The following is a 19,465-nucleotide window of genomic DNA, read 5'->3' on the forward strand; positions in this document are numbered from 1 at the left end:
ATGGACCGCATCAGCAAACTGACACAGACAGACAGCGGACACCAGTATATCTGTGTTATGATTGACTACCTCACTAAATGGCCACAGGTATACCCCCTCCACATAAAGTCTGCTAAGGAGGTCACAGACTGCATAATCAAATTTTGAGGCATCAGTTTGAGGCACCCAAATGTATATCACAGACCAAGGGAACGAGTTTGTCAATGACGTAAATAGTAACTGTGTTACTCAACTTTAATATTTGGTTAAATGTCTTCAGCTTTCTAAAAGTATTTTTCCCTTTTATAATAAAAGATCAACATTAATGTCTGCAAAGCTCTGACGATCCGAAAAAGTCTCTGCATTGAACGGGACAATGCAGAGGTATAAGTAACATCTGTAGACTGATGTTGTAACATTTAATAGGCAGTAGAAGTTTTGAGTTCAATTGTAATGTTCTAAAAATGTTCTAAAAACGTTCACATTCTAAGAATAACTTGTGCCATATCATTTTTTATTCAATCATATTTTCAGATCCATCTCTAAATTATTGAGTCAAAAACCAAAAGAGTGGGACAAGCATCTTGAACCAAGAATCAAATGACAACAAAATACTCCCCCTTCTTCCTGATGTTTGGTAGAGAGGCTCGCTACCCGTCACAGGTTCCAGAACATTACAGGGTTGGTCATTTTACATTCTAGTTGATTTGAGAAATGCAGACTGTATCTTTGTACGTTTAAATTAATATCAGAAATGTATACTAAAGATTGACAGCAGTGTCGAGAAGGTCTTAGCAGGGAAAGACTTAACAGAAGTTAGGCTGAAGCTCAACAAGGTTCTCCAGACTGCCATGGACAACACTGCTGTGGTCCAGAGGAAATCCTCTAAAAAAACAAAAGGCACAGTGCCAAAACTTCATTCGGGTGAAAGAGTGTGGGAAAGGGGGAAAGCCAGCATAGGAAAGGGGGAAAACTGGATCCCAACTTTCTTGACCCATAAACATGTTGAGGTCTCGAAGGGAAAAGTGTGGACTTGGAAAATGACAAGGTGGTTATCTTCCCTAAAATAAGCATGGATCACCTGAGGCCTCATGGAGAGGAGTCTCCTCGGATCCCTCATAAAATAAAATCAACAGCCCCCAGAACCACCACACCAGCAGGTGCAGCCTACACAGCAACCACATGAAAATCCTCCACCTCCAAATCCACCACACCAGCAGGTACAGTCTCCACAGCCACCACACCAAAAACCTCCACCTCCGAAACCACCACACCAGCAGGTGCAGCCTCCACAGCCACCACACCAGCGGCCTCCACAACTACCACACCAGCAGGTGAAGCCTCCACAGCCACCACACCAGCAGGTGAAGCCTCCACAGCCACCACACCAGCAGGTGAAGCCTCCACAGCCACCACACCAGCGGCCTCCACAACTACCACACCAGCAGGTGCAACCTCCACAGACACCACACCAGCGGCCTCCACAACTACCACACCAGCAGGTGAAGCCTCCACAGCCACCACACCAGCGGCCTCCACAACTACCACACCAGCAGGTGAAGCCTCCACAGCCACCACACCAGCGGCCTCCACAACTACCACACCAGCAGGTGAAGCCTCCACAGCCACCACACCAGCGGCCTCCACAACTATCACACCAGCAGGTGCAGCCTCCACAGCCACCACACCAGCGGCCTCCACAACTACCACACCAGCAGGTGAAGCCTCCACAGCCACCACACCAGCGGCCTCCACAACTACCACACCAGCAGGTGAAGCCTCCACAGCCACCACACCAGCGGCCTCCACAACTATCACACCAGCAGGTGCAGCCTCCACAGCCACCACACCAGCGGCCTCCACAACTACCACACCAGCAGGTGAACCTCCACAGCCACCACACCAGCGACCACCACCTCCTCAGCCACCACACCAGCAGGTGCGGCCTCCACAGCCACCACACCAGCCACCACACCAACGACCACCACCTCCTCAGCCACCACTCCAGCGACCACCATCTCCTCAGCCACCACACCAGCGACCACCATCTCCTCAGCCACCACCACACCAGCGACCACCATCTCCTCAGCCACCACCACACCAGCGACCACCATCTCCTCAGCCACCACACCAGCAACCACCACCTCCTCAGCCACCACACCAGCGACCACCACCACCATGTATGTATGTAATCATGTCAGGTTTATCCATTTATATTTCTTAGTACACTTACAGGTACATTTTTCCAGGTGTTGCAGAGGCTTGGGGAGGAAAATATGTATACAGTTGAAGTCAGAAGTTTACATACACCTTAGCCAAATACATTTAACTCAGTTTTTCACAATTCCTGACATTTAATCCTAGTAAAAATTCCCTGTCTTAGGTCAGTCTTGATCACCACTTTATTTTAAGAATGTGAAATGATCCCATAGAATTGGAAATTGATCCCATCGATGAACCAGACTTGTGGAGGTCTACAATTTTTCTTCTGAGGTCTTGGCTAATTTACGATTTTCTCATGATGTCAAGTAAAAACGCACTGAGTTTGAAGGTAGGCCTTGAAATACTGTACGTTGCAAATTAGAATCTTAAGTGTAACACAATTCTTTGGGGGAAGACTGAAATGCCCATCACATTTTTTTCCCCCAGTTTGCTGAATGTGTTCTGAAGGAGGCTTCGATTGTCTTTTCAAATACAGACAAAGATGTTAACATCATGAGAAAATAAATAGTAGTCACTCTCCTCCAAAACATGTGTAATTCCCCCAAATTTGATGCGGTCAAATGTGTAAGGTACTAAGACATACAGTACTGTCCACATCATGGAAAGAAGCGTAATATACATTAATTAGATATGGCAAAATAATACATTATCTTAATTTAGAATGATAGTAAATGAAGAAAACGCACAGATTTTTTTTCCAATAATCACATATACACTGAGTGTACAAAACATGCTCTTTCCATGACCTAGACTGACCAGGTGACTATCATTTGTTTTTCAACAGGACAATGACCCAACACACCTCCAGGCTGTGTAAGGACTATTTGACCAAGAAGGATGGAGTGATGGAGTGCTGCATCAGATGACCTGGCCTCCACAGCTGGTTGAGAGAAGGCCAAGAGTGTGCAAAGCTGTCCCAAGGCAAAGGGTGGCTACTTTGAAGAACCTCAAATATAAAATATATTTTGCTTTGTTTAACCCTTTTTTGGTTACTACATAATTCCATGTGTAAGTTCATCGTTTTGATGTCTTTACTATTATTCGACAGTGTAGAAAATAGAAGAAAAAAAAATTTAATCCTTGAATGAGTAGGTGTGTCCAAACGTTTAAAAAATCCTTGAATGAGTAGGTGTGTCCAAATGTTTTACTAGTCCTGTATTTAAATGTACCAGGGGGTATCGCAGCACCTCCAGCACCCTTCACGGAGCTATGATTATACTTGGAAAACTAATGGCCATATTAAATTGTTAAAACAAAGAAATAAAGTGCAACGCTGGAGAGATGAGAGTTGTAGGCTCCTGTCTATCAGAGGGAGAGATGAGAGTTGTAGGCTCCTGCCTATCAGAGGGAGAGATGAGAGTTGTAGGCTCCTGTCTATCAGAGGGAGAGATGAGAGTTGTAGGCTCCTGTCTATCAGAGGGAGAGATGAGAGTTGTAGGCTCCTGCCTATCAGAGGGAGAGATGAGAGTTGTAGGCTCCTGTCTATCAGAGGGAGAGATGAGAGTTGTAGGCTCCTGCCTATCAGAGCAGAGAGGGGGAGAGATGAGAGTTGCAGGCTCCTGTCTATCCGATCAGAGAGGGGGAGAGATGAGAGTTGCAGGCTCCTGTCTATCAGAGCAGAGAGGGGGAGAGATGCGAGTTGTAGGCTCCTGTTTATCAGAGCAGAGAGGGGGAGAGATGTGAGTTGTAGGCTCCTGCCTATCAGAGCAGAGAGGGGGAGAGATGAGAGTTGCAGGCTCCTCTCTATCAGAGCAGAGATGGGGAGAGATGAGAGTTGCAGGCTCCTGTCGTTCAGAGCAGAGAGGGGGAGAGATGAGAGTTGCAGGCTCCTGTCTATCCGAGCAGAGAGTGGGAGAGATAGTTGTAGGCTCCTGTCTATCAGAGCAGAGAGGGAGAGATGAGAGTTGTAGGCTCCTGTCTATCAGAGCAGAGAGGGGGAGAGATGAGAGTTGTAGGCTCCTGTCTATCAGAGCAGAGAGGGAGAGATGAGAGTTGTAGGCTCCTGTCTATCAGAGCAGAGAGGGGGAGAGATTAGAGATGTAGGCTCCTGTCTATCAGAGGAGAGAGGGGGATGGATGAGAGTTGTAGGCTCCTGTCTATCAGAGCAGAGAGGGGGAGAGATGAGAGTTGTAGGTTCCTGTCTATCAGAGCAGAGTGGGAGAGATGAGAGTTGTAGGCTCCTGTCTATCAGAGCAGAGAGGGGGAGAGATTATAGAAAGTTAATCTCATTCTAGTTCTGTGATTGAGGTACAGGCGCACTACAGCAACAGCCATGCGTTGGTCTCAGACATGGCTACAATGTCACGCAAAAAAAAAATGTTACTGCCATGAGTGGGACCAGATCAGCCCAAATAGGTTCCTGAATGAACCAATCTAAAACTGAGAGGTGCTGGATCCTGTTTTGGCAGAACTGGGTGTTGTGCAACACAGCCAAACAAACTTAATAAGAATTAATAGAACACAATTCTAATTAATTCCACAGGTCCATCAGTCAAGAAGATAAAATAGCTCCTATAAAAAACTGATACAGGATCAGATTTCTTTCACACACACCTGTTTGCAAGGCCTCAAAACTAGAGTAGCATCTGCATTTGATTAAATCCACCTTCGACTGACAACTGTTAGAGTTGATGATTAACAGAGGTCAGTGGAAGAGGGGTAGTTTGGGCACCAGGTTGGCAACAGTGACACAATTTCCGCTCTTCGTGGCTTCTTGGAGAGGAAACACACAGACACGGACACACATGCACACAACACCAAATATCACCTAGGACCCCCAAAAGGCTAGGGCCGGCTCTAAGCTACAGTTACAGCCCATGGTGACCTCAGTGCCTGAGCTGAGACCATACACAGACTGATTCTTAATAACAAAATGGACCCCTATTGCCCTTACAGCTAGTAGCCACTATTAACATATTTCATATATGGGTGTAGGGGCTAGGGATCAACTGGTAATCGGGCAAGAGAGGGAGGGAGAGATACACACTATAGTAATAGAACACAGTCCCGTTTGGCGTTCTTTGCCTCTCTGGACAGGGAATAAGCGGACAAGGCATGATATAAAATGAAGGAAAGATCATTGTGTTGTTCAATGTGCCGTGACCTGACTCGTTTTCAATCATCTCAGTCATCACAGTGTCATAACGGAGCTCTGTGTTCTCTGGAGCTGTGACTCACTCCCCATTAGATGAGTCAGAGGGGGGTGGACTGAGGGCTAGACTGTACTTCTGCTCTTTGCTTTGAGGGCATCACACACACACACACACACCAGATTGCCTTGAGGGCATTCCATGAAACACTGACCCAGAGCCTGTCCTGTCCTCAGAACACAACAGCAGGACAACACAACATGTTGTCCTCCCCTCAGAGAGCAGACTGACTGCCATATACTGTACCAGAGACCGTGAGAGCGGGAGTGAAGATATAAAGATAGACACTTTTTTTTCACAAGCATCATTTTTTACAGTACAGACACTTACTGTACAGACACTTACAGTACAGACCCTTACAGTACAGACCCTTACTGTACAGACCCTTACTGTACAGACCCTTACAGTACAGACACTTACTGTACAGACCCTTACTGTACAGACCCTTACAGTACAGACACTTACAGTACAGACCCTTACAGTACAGTACAGTAATTCTCTGCTTTCCTCACCTGGCTTCTCCACTCAAACTCAACTACAGGAAATTATTGATATCTTTTGTTAATGTAAAATCTAATATAATGTCTAATCTATCTATTCTGTAATGAAGTATATTATTTGCTTATAAAATGCATCTTTCCTTCCTCTCCTTCCTGAAGCAATGGCTGATCTGATCTGACTTGACTGGATCTTTGTGAACAGAGAGTGGCAGGGGTCATTTGCACCCAGCTCCTCCTTGTTCAGTAATAATTTGTCATCCTGTAGGAAAGAGGAAAGAAATGTGATTCAATCAAATCGCTGAAAAGAAGCATCATGTTATATACAGTAAGTATTGTCATGGCCGGATTGGGTTGGGCTAGGTTGGGCCAGGTCGGGCTGGGTTGGGCCGGATTGGGTTGGGCTGGGTTGGGACGGATTGGGCCGTGTTGGGCTAGGTCGGGCCGGGTCGAGCTGGGTTGGGCCGGGTTGGGTTGGGCTAGGTTGGCCCGGGTCAGGCTGTGTTGGGCTGGGTCGGGCCAGGCTGGGTTGGACCGGGTCAGGCTGGGTCAGGCTGGTTTGTGCTGGGTCGAGTTGGGTTGGGCTAGGTTGAGCTGAGTCGGGCTGAGTTGGGCTGGCTCGGGCTGGGTTGGGCTGCCTCGGGCTGGGTTGGGCTGCCTCGGGCTGGGTTGGGCTGCCTCGGGCTGGGTTGATAGTATTTCATAAAAACAGATCATTCTCAGGTCTGATGTGCTGAGGCAGTGGGCCAGGTATGTGGGGTGTGGACGCGTATGTGTGCGGTGTGTGAGTGTGGGTGAGTCTGTATCTCTGCTGAACTGACAGAAATCTCACTGAGGAGGATTGTAGTAGTGAGAGCAGCGAGACAGGGACGAAGAACTCAAATCACTAGCAGGTGATTTATGGACGTTAGACACCCCTACTGTCTCTCTCTCTCTCTCTCTAACGAGAAGTTCTCGGAGAAGATTTACTCCTTTTTATCTCTCTAGTGACACTCATCTCTCATCAGTCATCTCTCATCAGTGCATCCTGTCTTGCAGTAGAGAGAATGGGAGGGGCAGTGACTGTTAGAATGCATTCCCTGAGGGGATGTACACTGAGAGGTGGCACTCAGCGCACACACGCACACACACACGCATGCACACGCACACACACACAAACACACACTGAAAAGCATGAAAACATGCACTCACACACATTTTCCAAAGTACACAGTGTCTCCATTCCTCTCCACCCCTTCCAATCTTCTGTTCGTCCCTCCCATCATATCCTGGGAGTTCATCCCCCTCTCGCTCTGCTGATAGTGAAGGTCACACATAAACACACCCATGGCCATTAACTTTGTATATTTGTATTGTTTCAAATGGCTCCTTCTTCATATTTCCATGTATCCATATTCATCTTTTCAGTCTGATTTTCTTAGAGACAATTCATAAGCTAGGCATTTCTCTAAACTACTGTTTGTGTGTTCTGTGATAAATTGCATTACCATATGGTGCCACACTGATTCCATTCAAGATGATGTGGAATTTACATTGACATTCATTTTCAAATAACTAGATAAGTCATCCACATATCTCATAGTAACTAAAATGTTCCCCAATAAAGTAGTTATCGGTCACGACTTCTGCCGAGGTTGATGCCTCTCTTTGTTCGGGCGGTGCTCGGCGGTCGACGTCACCGGTCTTCTAGCCATCATTGATCTATGTTTCATTTTCCATTGGTTTTGTCTTGTCTTCCTACACACCTGGTTCCAATCCCATTCATTAATTGTTGTGTATTTAACCCTCTTTTTTCCCTCATGTCCTTGTCAGAGATTGTTTATTGTTATGTTCATGTTTTATGGATTGGTGTGCGACGGGTTCTTGTACCCACATTTATTTTATTATGGACTTTGGTTTTGGAGTTTGTTTTACGTTATTAAACTACTCCATTATACCAGGTTTGATTCTCCTGCGCCTGACTTCCCTGCCACCTACACACATGATATGACATTATCAGTAGTTATCAGGGCAGGAGGGGGATTATCAGTAGTTATCAGGGCAGGAGGGGGGTTATCAGGGCGAGAGGGGGGTTATCAGCAGTTATCAGTAGTTATCGGGGTGGGATGTGGGTTATCCGTCGTTATCAGGGCAGGAGGGGGGTTATCAGCAGTTATCAGTAGTTATCAGGGTGGGATGTGGGTTATCAGGGCAGGAGGGGGTTATCAGTAGTTATCGGTAGTTATCAGGTGGGAGGTGGGTTATCAGCAGTTATCAGGGCAGGAGGGGGGCTATCAGCAGTTATTAGTAGTTATCAGGTGGGAGGTGGATTATCAGTAGTTATCAGGGCAGGGGGGGGGTTATCAGTAGTTATCAGGTGGGAGGTGGGTTATCAGTAGTTATCGGGGCAGGAGGGGGGTTATCAGTAGTTATCGGGGCAGGAGGGGGGTTATCAGGGCAGGAGGGAGGTTATCAGTAGTTATCATGGTAGGAAGGGGGTTATGAGCAGTTATCAAGTTATCAGTAGTTATCAGGGTGGGAGGTGGGTTATCAGTAGTTATCAGGGCAGGAGGGGGGTTATCAGTAGTTATCAGGACAGGAGGGGGGTTATCAGCAGTTATCAGGGTGGGAGGGGGGTTATTAGTAGTTATCAGTAGTTATCAGGGTGGGAGGTGGGTTATCAGTAGTTATCAGGGCAGGAGGGGGGTTATCAGTAGTTATCAGGACAGGAGGGGGGTTATCAGCAGTTATCAGGGTGGGAGGGGGGTTATTAGTAGTTATCAGTAGTTATCAGGGTGGGAGGTGGGTTATCAGCAGTTATCAGGGCAGGAGGGGGGTTATCAGCAGTTATCAGTAGTTATCAGGTGGGAGGTGGATTATCAGTAGTTATCAGGGCAGGAGGGGGGTTATCAGTAGTTATCAGTAGTTATCAGGTGGGAGGTGGGTTATCAGCAGTTATCAGGGCAGGAGGGGGGTTATCAGTAGTTATCAGTAGTTATCAGGTGGGAGGTGGGTTATCAGTAGTTATCGGGGAAGGGGGGGTTATCAGTAGTTATCGGGGCAGGAGGGGGGTTATCAGTAGTTATCGGGGCAGGAGGGGGGTTATCAGTAGTTATCGGGGCAGGAGGGGGGTTATCAGTAGTTATCGGGGCAGGAGGGGGGTTATCAGTAGTTATCGGGGCAGGAGGGGGGTTATCAGTAGTTATCATGGTAGGAAGGGGGTTATGAGCAGTTATCAAGTTTTCAGTAGTTATCAGGGTGGGAGGTGGGTTATCAGCAGTTATCAGGGCAGGAGGGGGGTTATCAGTAGTTATCAGGGCAGGAGGGGAGTTGTCAGCAGTTATCAGTAGTTATCAGGGCGAGAGGGGGGTTATCAGCAGTTATCAGCTGTTATCAATAGTTATCAGGGTGGGAGGGGGGTTATCAGCAGTTATCGGGGAAGGGGGGGTTATCAGTAGTTATCGGGGCAGGAGGGGGGTTATCAGTAGTTATCGGGGCAGGAGGGGGGTTATCAGTAGTTATCGGGGCAGGAGGGGGGTTATCAGTAGTTATCGGGGCAGGAGGGGGGTTATCAGTAGTTATCATGGTAGGAAGGGGGTTATGAGCAGTTATCAAGTTTTCAGTAGTTATCAGGGTGGGAGGTGGGTTATCAGCAGTTATCAGGGCAGGAGGGGGGTTATCAGTAGTTATCAGGGTGGGAGGTGAGTTTTCAGAGGTTTTCTATATCTGTTCTATTAATTATGTTTCAATAAACTCTCCACTCCCTCATCCTCGATGGCTGCTGTGTGTGTGGAGTGAAAACAGCACCTGAGGCACATTCCACACACACACTCACACCTTCACAAGCCAGCCCCAGCTCTGAGTGCACTTACCTGCAGTGCCACAAAGACAAGAGCTGTGTGTTGTCAAGGTGTGTCTGTATAAAACAGTACAAAGAAACAGCTGGAGGGCACCATTTTAACACAGTGAGTTGTTTCAACATCACATAAAGACAAACAGGTTTTAACACAGAGATCAGTTTCACTTACATACTTTGCCAATCTACAGATGTAGGGTCTTAATTTGAGCCAGTTTTCTACAGCAGGAAAATAATCCTGCAGCAACAGGAAATGTGAATTATTATGTGGATTATAATTCATTCACATTTTTGTAGGGGTTGATACATTTTTCATTAGGGCAAATCAAGTCTGGAATTTCAAAATACTTTAGAAGCCTTTTAAAAACTCAAATATACTACATACTGCTTTCAAATACCATTCACTTTATGGTATTTTGCTGTAAAAAAATGTGTCAATGTTTATATGACCCCCTTACAAACAGTCCCTTTTTACCATGTTTTTGCCTGCATACGCATTTTATATGTCCTGTGCGCATGCTGGCATGCCGGTGAGGAGTGGTAGTAGTGTTGTGCAGATGTGGGTAGGCCTCTATTTTAATAAATTCATTGAATATACACCATCAAATGTATTTTCAAAACAATATAATGGCATATATCGTATGAGTTGAATTATGTCATGTACAAATGACTGAAATCAATGGTTCCTTATTTTGTTAATGAATTTATTATTTTGTTCAAGACACACCTACCCCTATTACAGTCAACACACATATATTTTGTAGTAAGTGTCACGGCTGACTAGGTGTGTAGGTAGGAATCAGGTGCAGAGAGCAGAGAGTTCCAGGGGAAAAAATGCACTTTATTCTGCCCAAAGCACAGGGCGCAAACGCTGACCAACCCAAACACAGGGTAAACACGGTCCGGAGCACCGCTCCGTCCCATCGCTGCAACTCCCGTACGGACTTGGGAGAGGCGAAGGTCGAGAGCCATGCATTCTCCAAAACACGACCCACCAAGCCACACTGCCCGCCGCTTAACCCGGAAGCCAGCAGCGCCAATGTGTCGGAGGAAACACCATACACCTGGCGACCATGTCAGCGTGCATGTGCCCTGCCTGCCACAGGAGTCGCTAGAGCACGATGGGACAAGGACATCTAGGTTTTGCAAATCCTCCCTTAACCCGGACGACGCTGGGCCAATTGTGTGCCGCCTCATGGGTCTACCAGTCGCAACACAGACCGGTATCAAACCATGATCTGTAGTGACGCTGCTAGCACTGTGATGCAGTGCCTCAGACCACTGCGCCACTCGGTAACCATGCTTTTTATTTTTTTCTTGCTGTCACTCCGCTTTGTTGGGAGCAGCGGTAGGGTCTTACATCGAGAGTACCTTCATAGTTATCATCATCATGATACCGCCCTGATAACAGCTATCTATGTTTTCAAAAGCGTGTGAGTCTCGTGTTCATATTTCACAAACTCCGTAGGCTTTTGGAGTTGCCTATACAAGATGGAGCAAAATAATAGGCCTACACTTGATTTAGGCTACATTACAGCATTCTAAATGTTTCTGATCGCTGATAGATGAGCAACCGAATAGATGAGCTAAACCACCTCTACTTATTTGCCCAAGCAGAGAATTAACCAAATACACAGACGGAGATTCAGTGAAACAACATGACATTGATTGGTTAAGACCAGTCACAGGCTTTTGGTTGGGACTAGGCCTAGACTACTGAGCAACTGCAAGTGAAAAGCAAATTATCCACTTGTTAAGCTACATAACATGCTGACTAAATGTTCTGAAAGCGCTAATAAATGAGCCAACTAGACAAGATGATCATGAGCAGCACTTAGGGCTATTAACGGCACACGAGTCATGAAGGTCACGAGTCATGACAGCAGTCAAAGTCCACGTGACCAATTAGTCACGATAATTAGGCTTCTCCGGGCTCTGATGCTGCTAATGGTCATTAGTAGCCTACCAAACTTGCTAACTGCCTGGTACTCAGCACTCTACTGTCCCTCTAATTACTCTGGCATCAATCAATTAAATGTATTTATAAAGCCCTTTTTACACCAGGAGATGTCACAAAGTGCTATACAGAAACCCAGCCTAAAACCCCAAACAGCAAGCAATGCAGATGAGTTCATGGCCATTAAGGCCAGATTGTTCTTCAAGATGTTCAAACGTTCATAGATGACTAGCAGGGTCAAATAATAATCACAGTGGTTGTACAGGGTGCAACAGGTCAGTACCTCAAGAGTAAATGTCAGTTGGCTTTTCATAGCCGAGCATTCAGAGGTCGAGACAGCAGGTGAGGTAGAGAGCGAGAGAGTCGAAAACAGCAGGTCTGGGATAAGGTAGCAAGTCCAGTGAACACGCAGGGTGCAATAGCCACAGGCAGAACAGTCAAAACTGGAGCAGCAGCACGACCAGGTGGACTGGGGACAGCCAGGAGTCATCAGGCCAGGTAGTCCTGAAGCATGGTCCTAGGGCTCAGGTCCTCTGGTTAGGGGAGGGAGAGGGGGAGAGAGAATTAGAGAATTAGAGGGAGCATAATTAAATTCACACAGGACATCAGATAAGACAGGATAATTACACCAGATATAACAGACTGACCCTAGTCCCATAGACTATTGCAGCATAGATACTGGAGGCTGAGACAGGGACACTGTGGCCCTATCCGATGATACCCCCTAACAGAGTTTTGTTTGTGATTTTGCAAATAAGGGCCTTTTTATGTTTCAGGGTTAGATTTTTAAGATAAAATATGAATTTAGATAATTTTTTTCACATCCATTAAGTGGAGACAAAATAAACTTAAACTTTTCTTTTCAGCTTTCAATATGTTTTATTATTTTATGTTCTAAAGCATTTCACATCTGGATTTCACTGTTTTGCAGACTTTTGACCTTCTGCTATGTATTACACTTTGAGAATTTGATCATATTTAATGTACCTGTTTAAAAAAAGAGTCAAAAAATGGACTCATATATATATACATAAAAGTTCAAACGGAGAAGCTTTTGAATGTTTTTCTTTGCGTCAGACTGACTTATTTTTTTATATCTACTGTGGTTGCATTTTTTGAGAAGGCTGTGCCACTAAATTTATATAAGAACCATATATAATAATATATTTTATACTCATATATATTATACTCTGTCACATGAGTGTAAAAACATAGCACACTAGAGCGAACCATCACTAAGCGCGCACACTGCTTCTTGTACCCAGAGCTTAGCGATAGCTAGCGCTAATGTGCTGAGCTTTGTTTTTACACTCACATCGAGGAAAGCATTGCTGGAGTCCGGCATCATCTTCATGATTCTTCCCATTGTCCATCAATCCCTGGGTGCTTGATCATCCACGATCAAAATGATGTCTCCTTCCTCAAAGTTAATCTTCAGTCTGGACCAATTTTGGAACTCCTGTAGGAGAGGTAAATATTCACAGGTATATCTTGTCCAGAATAGATCAGTGATTGACTTTCTTGAATAAACAGATGATTAGGCGTCAAAGCTTCAAGGTCGTTGGGGTCATCCAATGTCTTGGTGATCGTTGATGATGGTTTCGATTTCACACAGGATGGTCTGAATACCCTAATCATCCAGCGTTTGTTGCCTTAGCACAGAGGCAAGTATTTTCCTCACAGTGCGGATCTGTCTTTCCCAAACACTGCTGTGGTGGGAAGCAGCAGGTGGGTTGAAAATACACTTGATTCCATTTTCATCATTATATCTTTTATCTTCTTCTGGTTCAGGTGTTCGATGGTTTCACGCAGCTCTCTCTCTGCTCCGACAAAATTTGTCCCATTGTCTGATCGCATGACAGTCCCCTGATCTCTTCTGCAAATGAAGTGACCCAGAGCGTTGATACAGTAATCAACGTCTAGAGAGTGGGCAACTTCAATGTGAGCTGCTCTGATAATCAGACAGGTAGAAATCGCACCATAACATTTCACCAGGCTCCATCCTCTCTTGACCTCGAAGGGTCCGAAGAAATCCACTCCGACATTCGTGAAGGGGGCCTTGTCTAGTAACAAGGGGTCTTCTCATAGGTTTCTGCATTTTCTGCTCTCCAACTTTAGCATGAAGTCTTCTGCATACTGTGCCTTCTGATAGTATTCTTCTTACTGCATTGTTAGCTTGTGGAATCCAATACCTCTGCCGTAGCTTCGCGGGCTTGTGGTTCCGTCCACAGTGTCCAACTTCTCTGTGGATGTGCTGAAGAATGAAAGTAGCAATATTCAGTCATCCACCTAGTCTCAGTACTCTATCTTGTAGAATGGGAATGAACCTGTAGATGTGACTACTTCTCCTCACATGTTAGATGTATTTTCTTTGTAAACTTTTCATTACTATATAACAGGTCAAACCGAGAAGCTTTTGAATGTTTTTATTAGCCTCAGACTCACTGCTTTTTACATAGACTACCGTGGTTGCATTTTTTGAAAATGTATCACCGAGAGACTATATCTCAGTTAGCATTGTCTAGACACAGACAGTAGAGTATGCGTTAATACAGGGACAGACAAGGTGAGACCATGCAGTCAAATAGTGCTGACCTTGTGCTTTATCATAGACATCAGACTGAAACACTACAGAATAGCCACAGCATAGCATCAATATGTAATGTGTACATGCATGCACAGGGGTACCACCACAGAGACCACAGGCTAAATGATACTCCAGTTAGGTAGATATCTTTCTTGATCAATGAATACATTTCCCATAACTCTGAGGGGCTTTAGTATGGCAGCGATATTGGCATCCCTGAAAGGTTTTATGCCTCGTGGCATAAAGCTTTAGTCAAAATGGACTTTTCGTATCAGGTTAGGAGAACTTACGCAGCAGGTTAGGTGAATTAATGTAGCAGGTTAGGAGAATTAGGTTAAGGTTAGGGAAAGGGTTAGGGTTAGCTAAAATATTAAAAAAATTAACTTTTGATGTCAATTTGACAAAAGCTGTAGGTGTCCTGGAGGGCAGGCAGGGACCGAGAGACTGAAAAACAGCTTCTAGACATGACCCCTGAACGGGAGATGTGGGAACTGAAACGGTCCACCCACACAGACAGGGTGGTGAAGAAGGCGCAGCAGGGCCTCTTCAACCTCACCAAAAACACTCACAAACTTTTACAGATGCACAATCGAGAGCATCCTGTCGGGCTGTATCGCCGCCTGGTACAGCAACTGCTCCGCCCACAACCGTAAGGCTCTCAAGAGGGTAGTAACGCATCACCGGGGGCAAACTACCTGCCCTCCAGGACACCTACACCACCCGATGTCACAGGAAGACCAAAAAGATCATCAAGGACAACAACCACCTGAGCCACTGCCTGTTTACCACGCTATCATCCAGAAGGTGAGGTCAGTACAGGCGCATCAAAGCAGGGACCGAGAGACTGAAAAACAGCTTCTATCTCAAGGAAATCAGACTGTTAAACAGCCATCACTACTTGTTAGATATTACTGCATGGTCGGAACTAGAAGCACAAGCATTTCACTACACTCGCTTTAACATCTGCTAACCATGTCTATGTGACAACTAAAATTTGATTTGACTTGATTTGAGAGCAAGAGTAATGGCATTTTTTTTGTATACACTAACAGAGGCTAACTCCGTCATAGCTTGTTGGACAAAACCTATGGGGAAATCAACAGGTTTGTTGGAGGGTTTTTGGATAAACGTACGGTCTGTGGTAAACACAGGTTTAGGAGATCCTATATGTTTTGTTCTATGAGATATTCTCATCATCTAACATCACTTTTTGTGAATTTTTAAGCATTTATGTAATCAAAACAGTACTTTGTTGAAGCAATTACATCCTTGAGTCTTCTTGGGTATGATGCTACAAGCTTGGCACACCTGTATTTGGAGAGTTTCTCCCATTCTACTCTGCAGATTCCCTCAATATCTGTCAGATTGGATGGGGATTATTGCTGCACAGTTATCTTCAGGTGTCTCCAGAGATGTTTGATCGGGTTCAAGTCCGAGCTCTGGCTGGGCCACTCAAGGACATTGAGACTTGTCCCGAAGACACTTCTGCGTTGTCTTGGCTGTGTGCTTTGGGTCGTGGTCTGGTTGGAAGGTGAAACTTCACCCCAGTCTGAGGTCCTAATCGCTCTGGAGCAGGTTTTCATCAAGGATCTCGTTGTACTCGCTGTACATTTTTTTATTAATTCTCAATTTTCCCATACTGCCAGCGCCAGTTCACTAGCTAGCTAACATTAGCTGAATGATGAGTATCGCCATTTAGCACAACAGCTAGCCAGCTACTCCACTGACTCTGGACATCTTACAGGCAGCCTCTTCATTCAAAAATGAATCCATTGTGATTTAATTATAATGTGGCATGCTACGCTAGTTATCTAGTTGTGCCATCTGGTTAGTATCAACAAGGGCTTACTACCAATTTTAGCTAGCTAGCAACAACATTAGCGCAGCATGCTAGTTAGCTAGTTAGCTTATGTTAGCTACAGCAGGCACAAGCCAAACAAGCTACTGCCACATTGTGGTCTGGAGTATTTAAACAAAGCAGATGGGACTAGAACTGTTCAATGTGATCAACAAAAAGTTAACTGCCAACACTCTGGGCTGAGCTGTGAAGTAACTATCAGCAGTCCGATTTCTCGGTGTATCTGACCCTTTGATTCACAGTAAGTCAACCAAACTAAAGCAGGATTCAGAGGTAACAGTTACTGTCCTTTAGGTCTCAAGGGTGATCTCTTCACACCACACAGGACTATGCTCGCTGCAAACAAGCCCCAAACACATCAGTGAGACCTACCCCCCCCCCCCCCCCCCCCCCCCCCCCCCCCCCCCCCCACCCTCTGAGGGCTGAAGTAAGTAAGTAAGAGTGTGTGTGTGTGTGTGTGTGTTGTTTGTTTTGGGGGAATGTCCAGGTGTGCTCCTGCTGATCAATCCATCTAAGAACAGAGGACATGCAACAGGTAATCTGAATGAGGGAGAGCATGCAATATTCATTCCTCTACTGACAGATTCAGGTCATTGGTAGCTAGTGACTACAGATGTAGGATCTTAATTTGATCAGCCTGTTGCAGCAGGACTCGTGGTGTATTTGAGGTTTAAAAAGGCTTCTGAAGTTTGTAATGTTTAAAAAGGCTTCTGAAGCAAAAAAATGTATTCACATGTTCTGTTGCTGCAGGATTATTTTCATGCTGTAACAAACTGGTTCAAATTAAAATCCTACCTCTGTATGAGGGTGTGTTTGCATGTGTGTGCATGCATGATGTGTTCCTCATCCACATACTTGCTATATCCCCCCCCTACCCTTCTTAAATATATCACTATGACTTGTTTTTCCAGGCGTAAATCTTCTCTCAATCTCTAACCACACCCTGTAATAAACCCAGTCTCTTCTCTTAAGTAGTTTCCAGTAACTAGGGTTGCAAAAATCCAGTAACTTTACCCAAATGTCCTGGTTTTCGAGAAAGGGCTACACCAGAAGTGAATTGCAAAATTACTGGATTTTTGTACCCTAACAGTAACTTACTTTCACTGAGTTGGTTTGGTTTAACAATGACAGTGCTCTCACTTCAAATGATCTTATTAAGTTATAATTCTCAGAGTAAAAACTGTAAGGACACTATGAAAGGTTAAACCACGTTTATCCTTCCCAGAGGATGAATACAGCTGCATTGGACGAAGACATGTTCACACAAGCACTGATATTTAACCCTTTCTCCTATATACCTTCCTCCTACAGATAACCATTCACTTCTGGTGTAGCCCTTCTAAACCTAAGCACTGATATTTAACCCTTTCTCCTATATACCTTCCTCCTACAGATAACCATTCACTTCTGGTGTAGCCCTTCTAAACCTAAGCACTGATATTTAACCCTTTCTCCTATATACCTTCCTCCTACAGATAACCATTCACTTCTGGTGTAGCCCTTCTAAACCTAAGCACTGATATTTAACCCTTTCTCCTATATACCTTCCTCCTACAGATAACCATTCACTTCTGGTGTAGCCCTTCTAAACCTAAGCACTGATATTTAACCCTTTCTCCTATATACCTTCCTCCTACAGATAACCATTCACTTCTGGTGTAGCCCTTCTAAACCTAAGCACTGATATTTAACCCTTTCTCCTATATACCTTCCTCCTACAGATAACCATGAACTTCTGGTGTAGCCCTTCTAAACCTAAGCACTGATATTTAACCCTTTCTCCTATATACCTTCCTCCTACAGATAACCATGAACTTCTGGTGTAGCCCTTCTAAACCTAAGCACTGATATTTAACCCTTTCTCCTATATACCTTCCTCCTACAGATAACCATTAACTTCTGGTGTAGCCCTTCTAAACCTAAGCACTCAATATTTCAATAGGATACCTGATAATTAACCTTATCCCAAGTTATACCTGATAATTAACCTTATCCCAAGTTTAGGAGTTAGTACCCAGAATCCATCAGTCCAATGACAACGCATGTGGCCTGTACACACCCTTTAGAGACAGGCTCTTTGCAGGCTAAATGTTATGGTCAACAGGCCAACCCCCCATGCTCTTAATGAACTGGACGTTCCCCTTGGCATGTGACTGTGCATGTGTGGGTGTTCTGACAGAAGGATGAGTGAATGTGTATCTGGCGACTGTCAGACACTCACACTTGCCTCAACCTGCCCACAGGTTCTGTACTCTCACAACATAGTCAGATCAAGGTGGTGTGTCCTCATTACGGTATGTTCTGACTGGAAAGGAGAGGTTATCCCATCTGCAGACACACCCTACCTACAGAGCTCTCACTCTTTCACTCACACTCACACATACACACACAGTACACATGTTTTTAATCAGTACCTGCCCACAGAAGTCCCCCAGAATGTCCAGTAACTACGACGACCAAGGATTCCATGGATCACCATGGAGACCAAGGGCAGTCTCAGGTAGATGTGATATCACAGGATGACTAACACACAGACTCAGACACACATTTCTACCATGCACCATATACACAACTGTACTGCGAATGTCTGATATATTTATTCATTATTTAACATTTGATGGGTGGAGAATTATCTTTCATTAGCGGTTTGAGATCATACAGACAGACGGGTAGACAGACAGACAGACATCCCCTCTAGTTGGGCATGTTAATCCTCAGGGGACAGTCACTCATAACGTTCCTATAATCTCCATTCTTCACACTCCGCCTACCGTGTGGGAGTGTGTGTGTTTGTGCATGTGTGCATACTGTATTTGTGTGTTACACCTAATCCCCCTTATCCTCATTTGGGAGAAAAGACCATATCTAGCATAGTCCTAAATGCACAGTAACATTGAGCTGCCTTTTGACGTATCATGGAACAGCGCAGTGAATATCTGTTCTACTTGTTCCTAATTCTGTAGATGGTGACCCCTCCACATAGTGGGGACTGTGCACCTTCTCCTGCCTAGAGCAGCTAGGTATGAGACAGGGAACATCCTCTCTTAATCCTCCCCCTGTCATATGGAGATAGTCATATGTCATATGGAGACACATACCGTACATGGCCTGGCTCTGTCATATGGATCATATTGAGCTTAAGCATGCAGTATTCAGTATTTCATATGCAGTATTCCGTACTCAGTACACAGTAAGCAGTATGCACAGGGCTTGTGCGCAACTGTACATAGATTCCAGTGTGTGAAAAGAACATATGTTTACCCATACTACTGAGTGTGCAGGGGTCAGCGACGAGGTCAAAACACAGTTGGACCAAAAGGTTTTTGGAATGGACAAAAATCATGCTTCTACCCATAACATACTAAATAGACTGTCATCCT

The 19,465-nt window shown here is 45.1% G+C and overlaps 1 protein-coding gene across 1 annotated transcript; it reads left to right on the plus strand.

The window, feature by feature from the left end:
* LOC118965635 (early nodulin-75-like) lies at positions 1-2,171 on the plus strand. The gene is made up of 4 exons (XM_036986884.1): positions 1-87; positions 1,200-1,751; positions 1,886-1,914; positions 1,976-2,171. Exons 1-4 carry the CDS (start codon positions 1-3, stop codon positions 2,169-2,171), a joined length of 864 nt encoding a protein of 287 aa, XP_036842779.1.
* Positions 2,172-19,465: the final 17,294 nt, after the last annotated feature.

Source organism: Oncorhynchus mykiss, chromosome 8 (assembly GCF_013265735.2).
Source record: "Oncorhynchus mykiss isolate Arlee chromosome 8, USDA_OmykA_1.1, whole genome shotgun sequence".
In the NCBI taxonomy this organism is placed as follows: domain Eukaryota; kingdom Metazoa; phylum Chordata; class Actinopteri; order Salmoniformes; family Salmonidae; genus Oncorhynchus; species Oncorhynchus mykiss.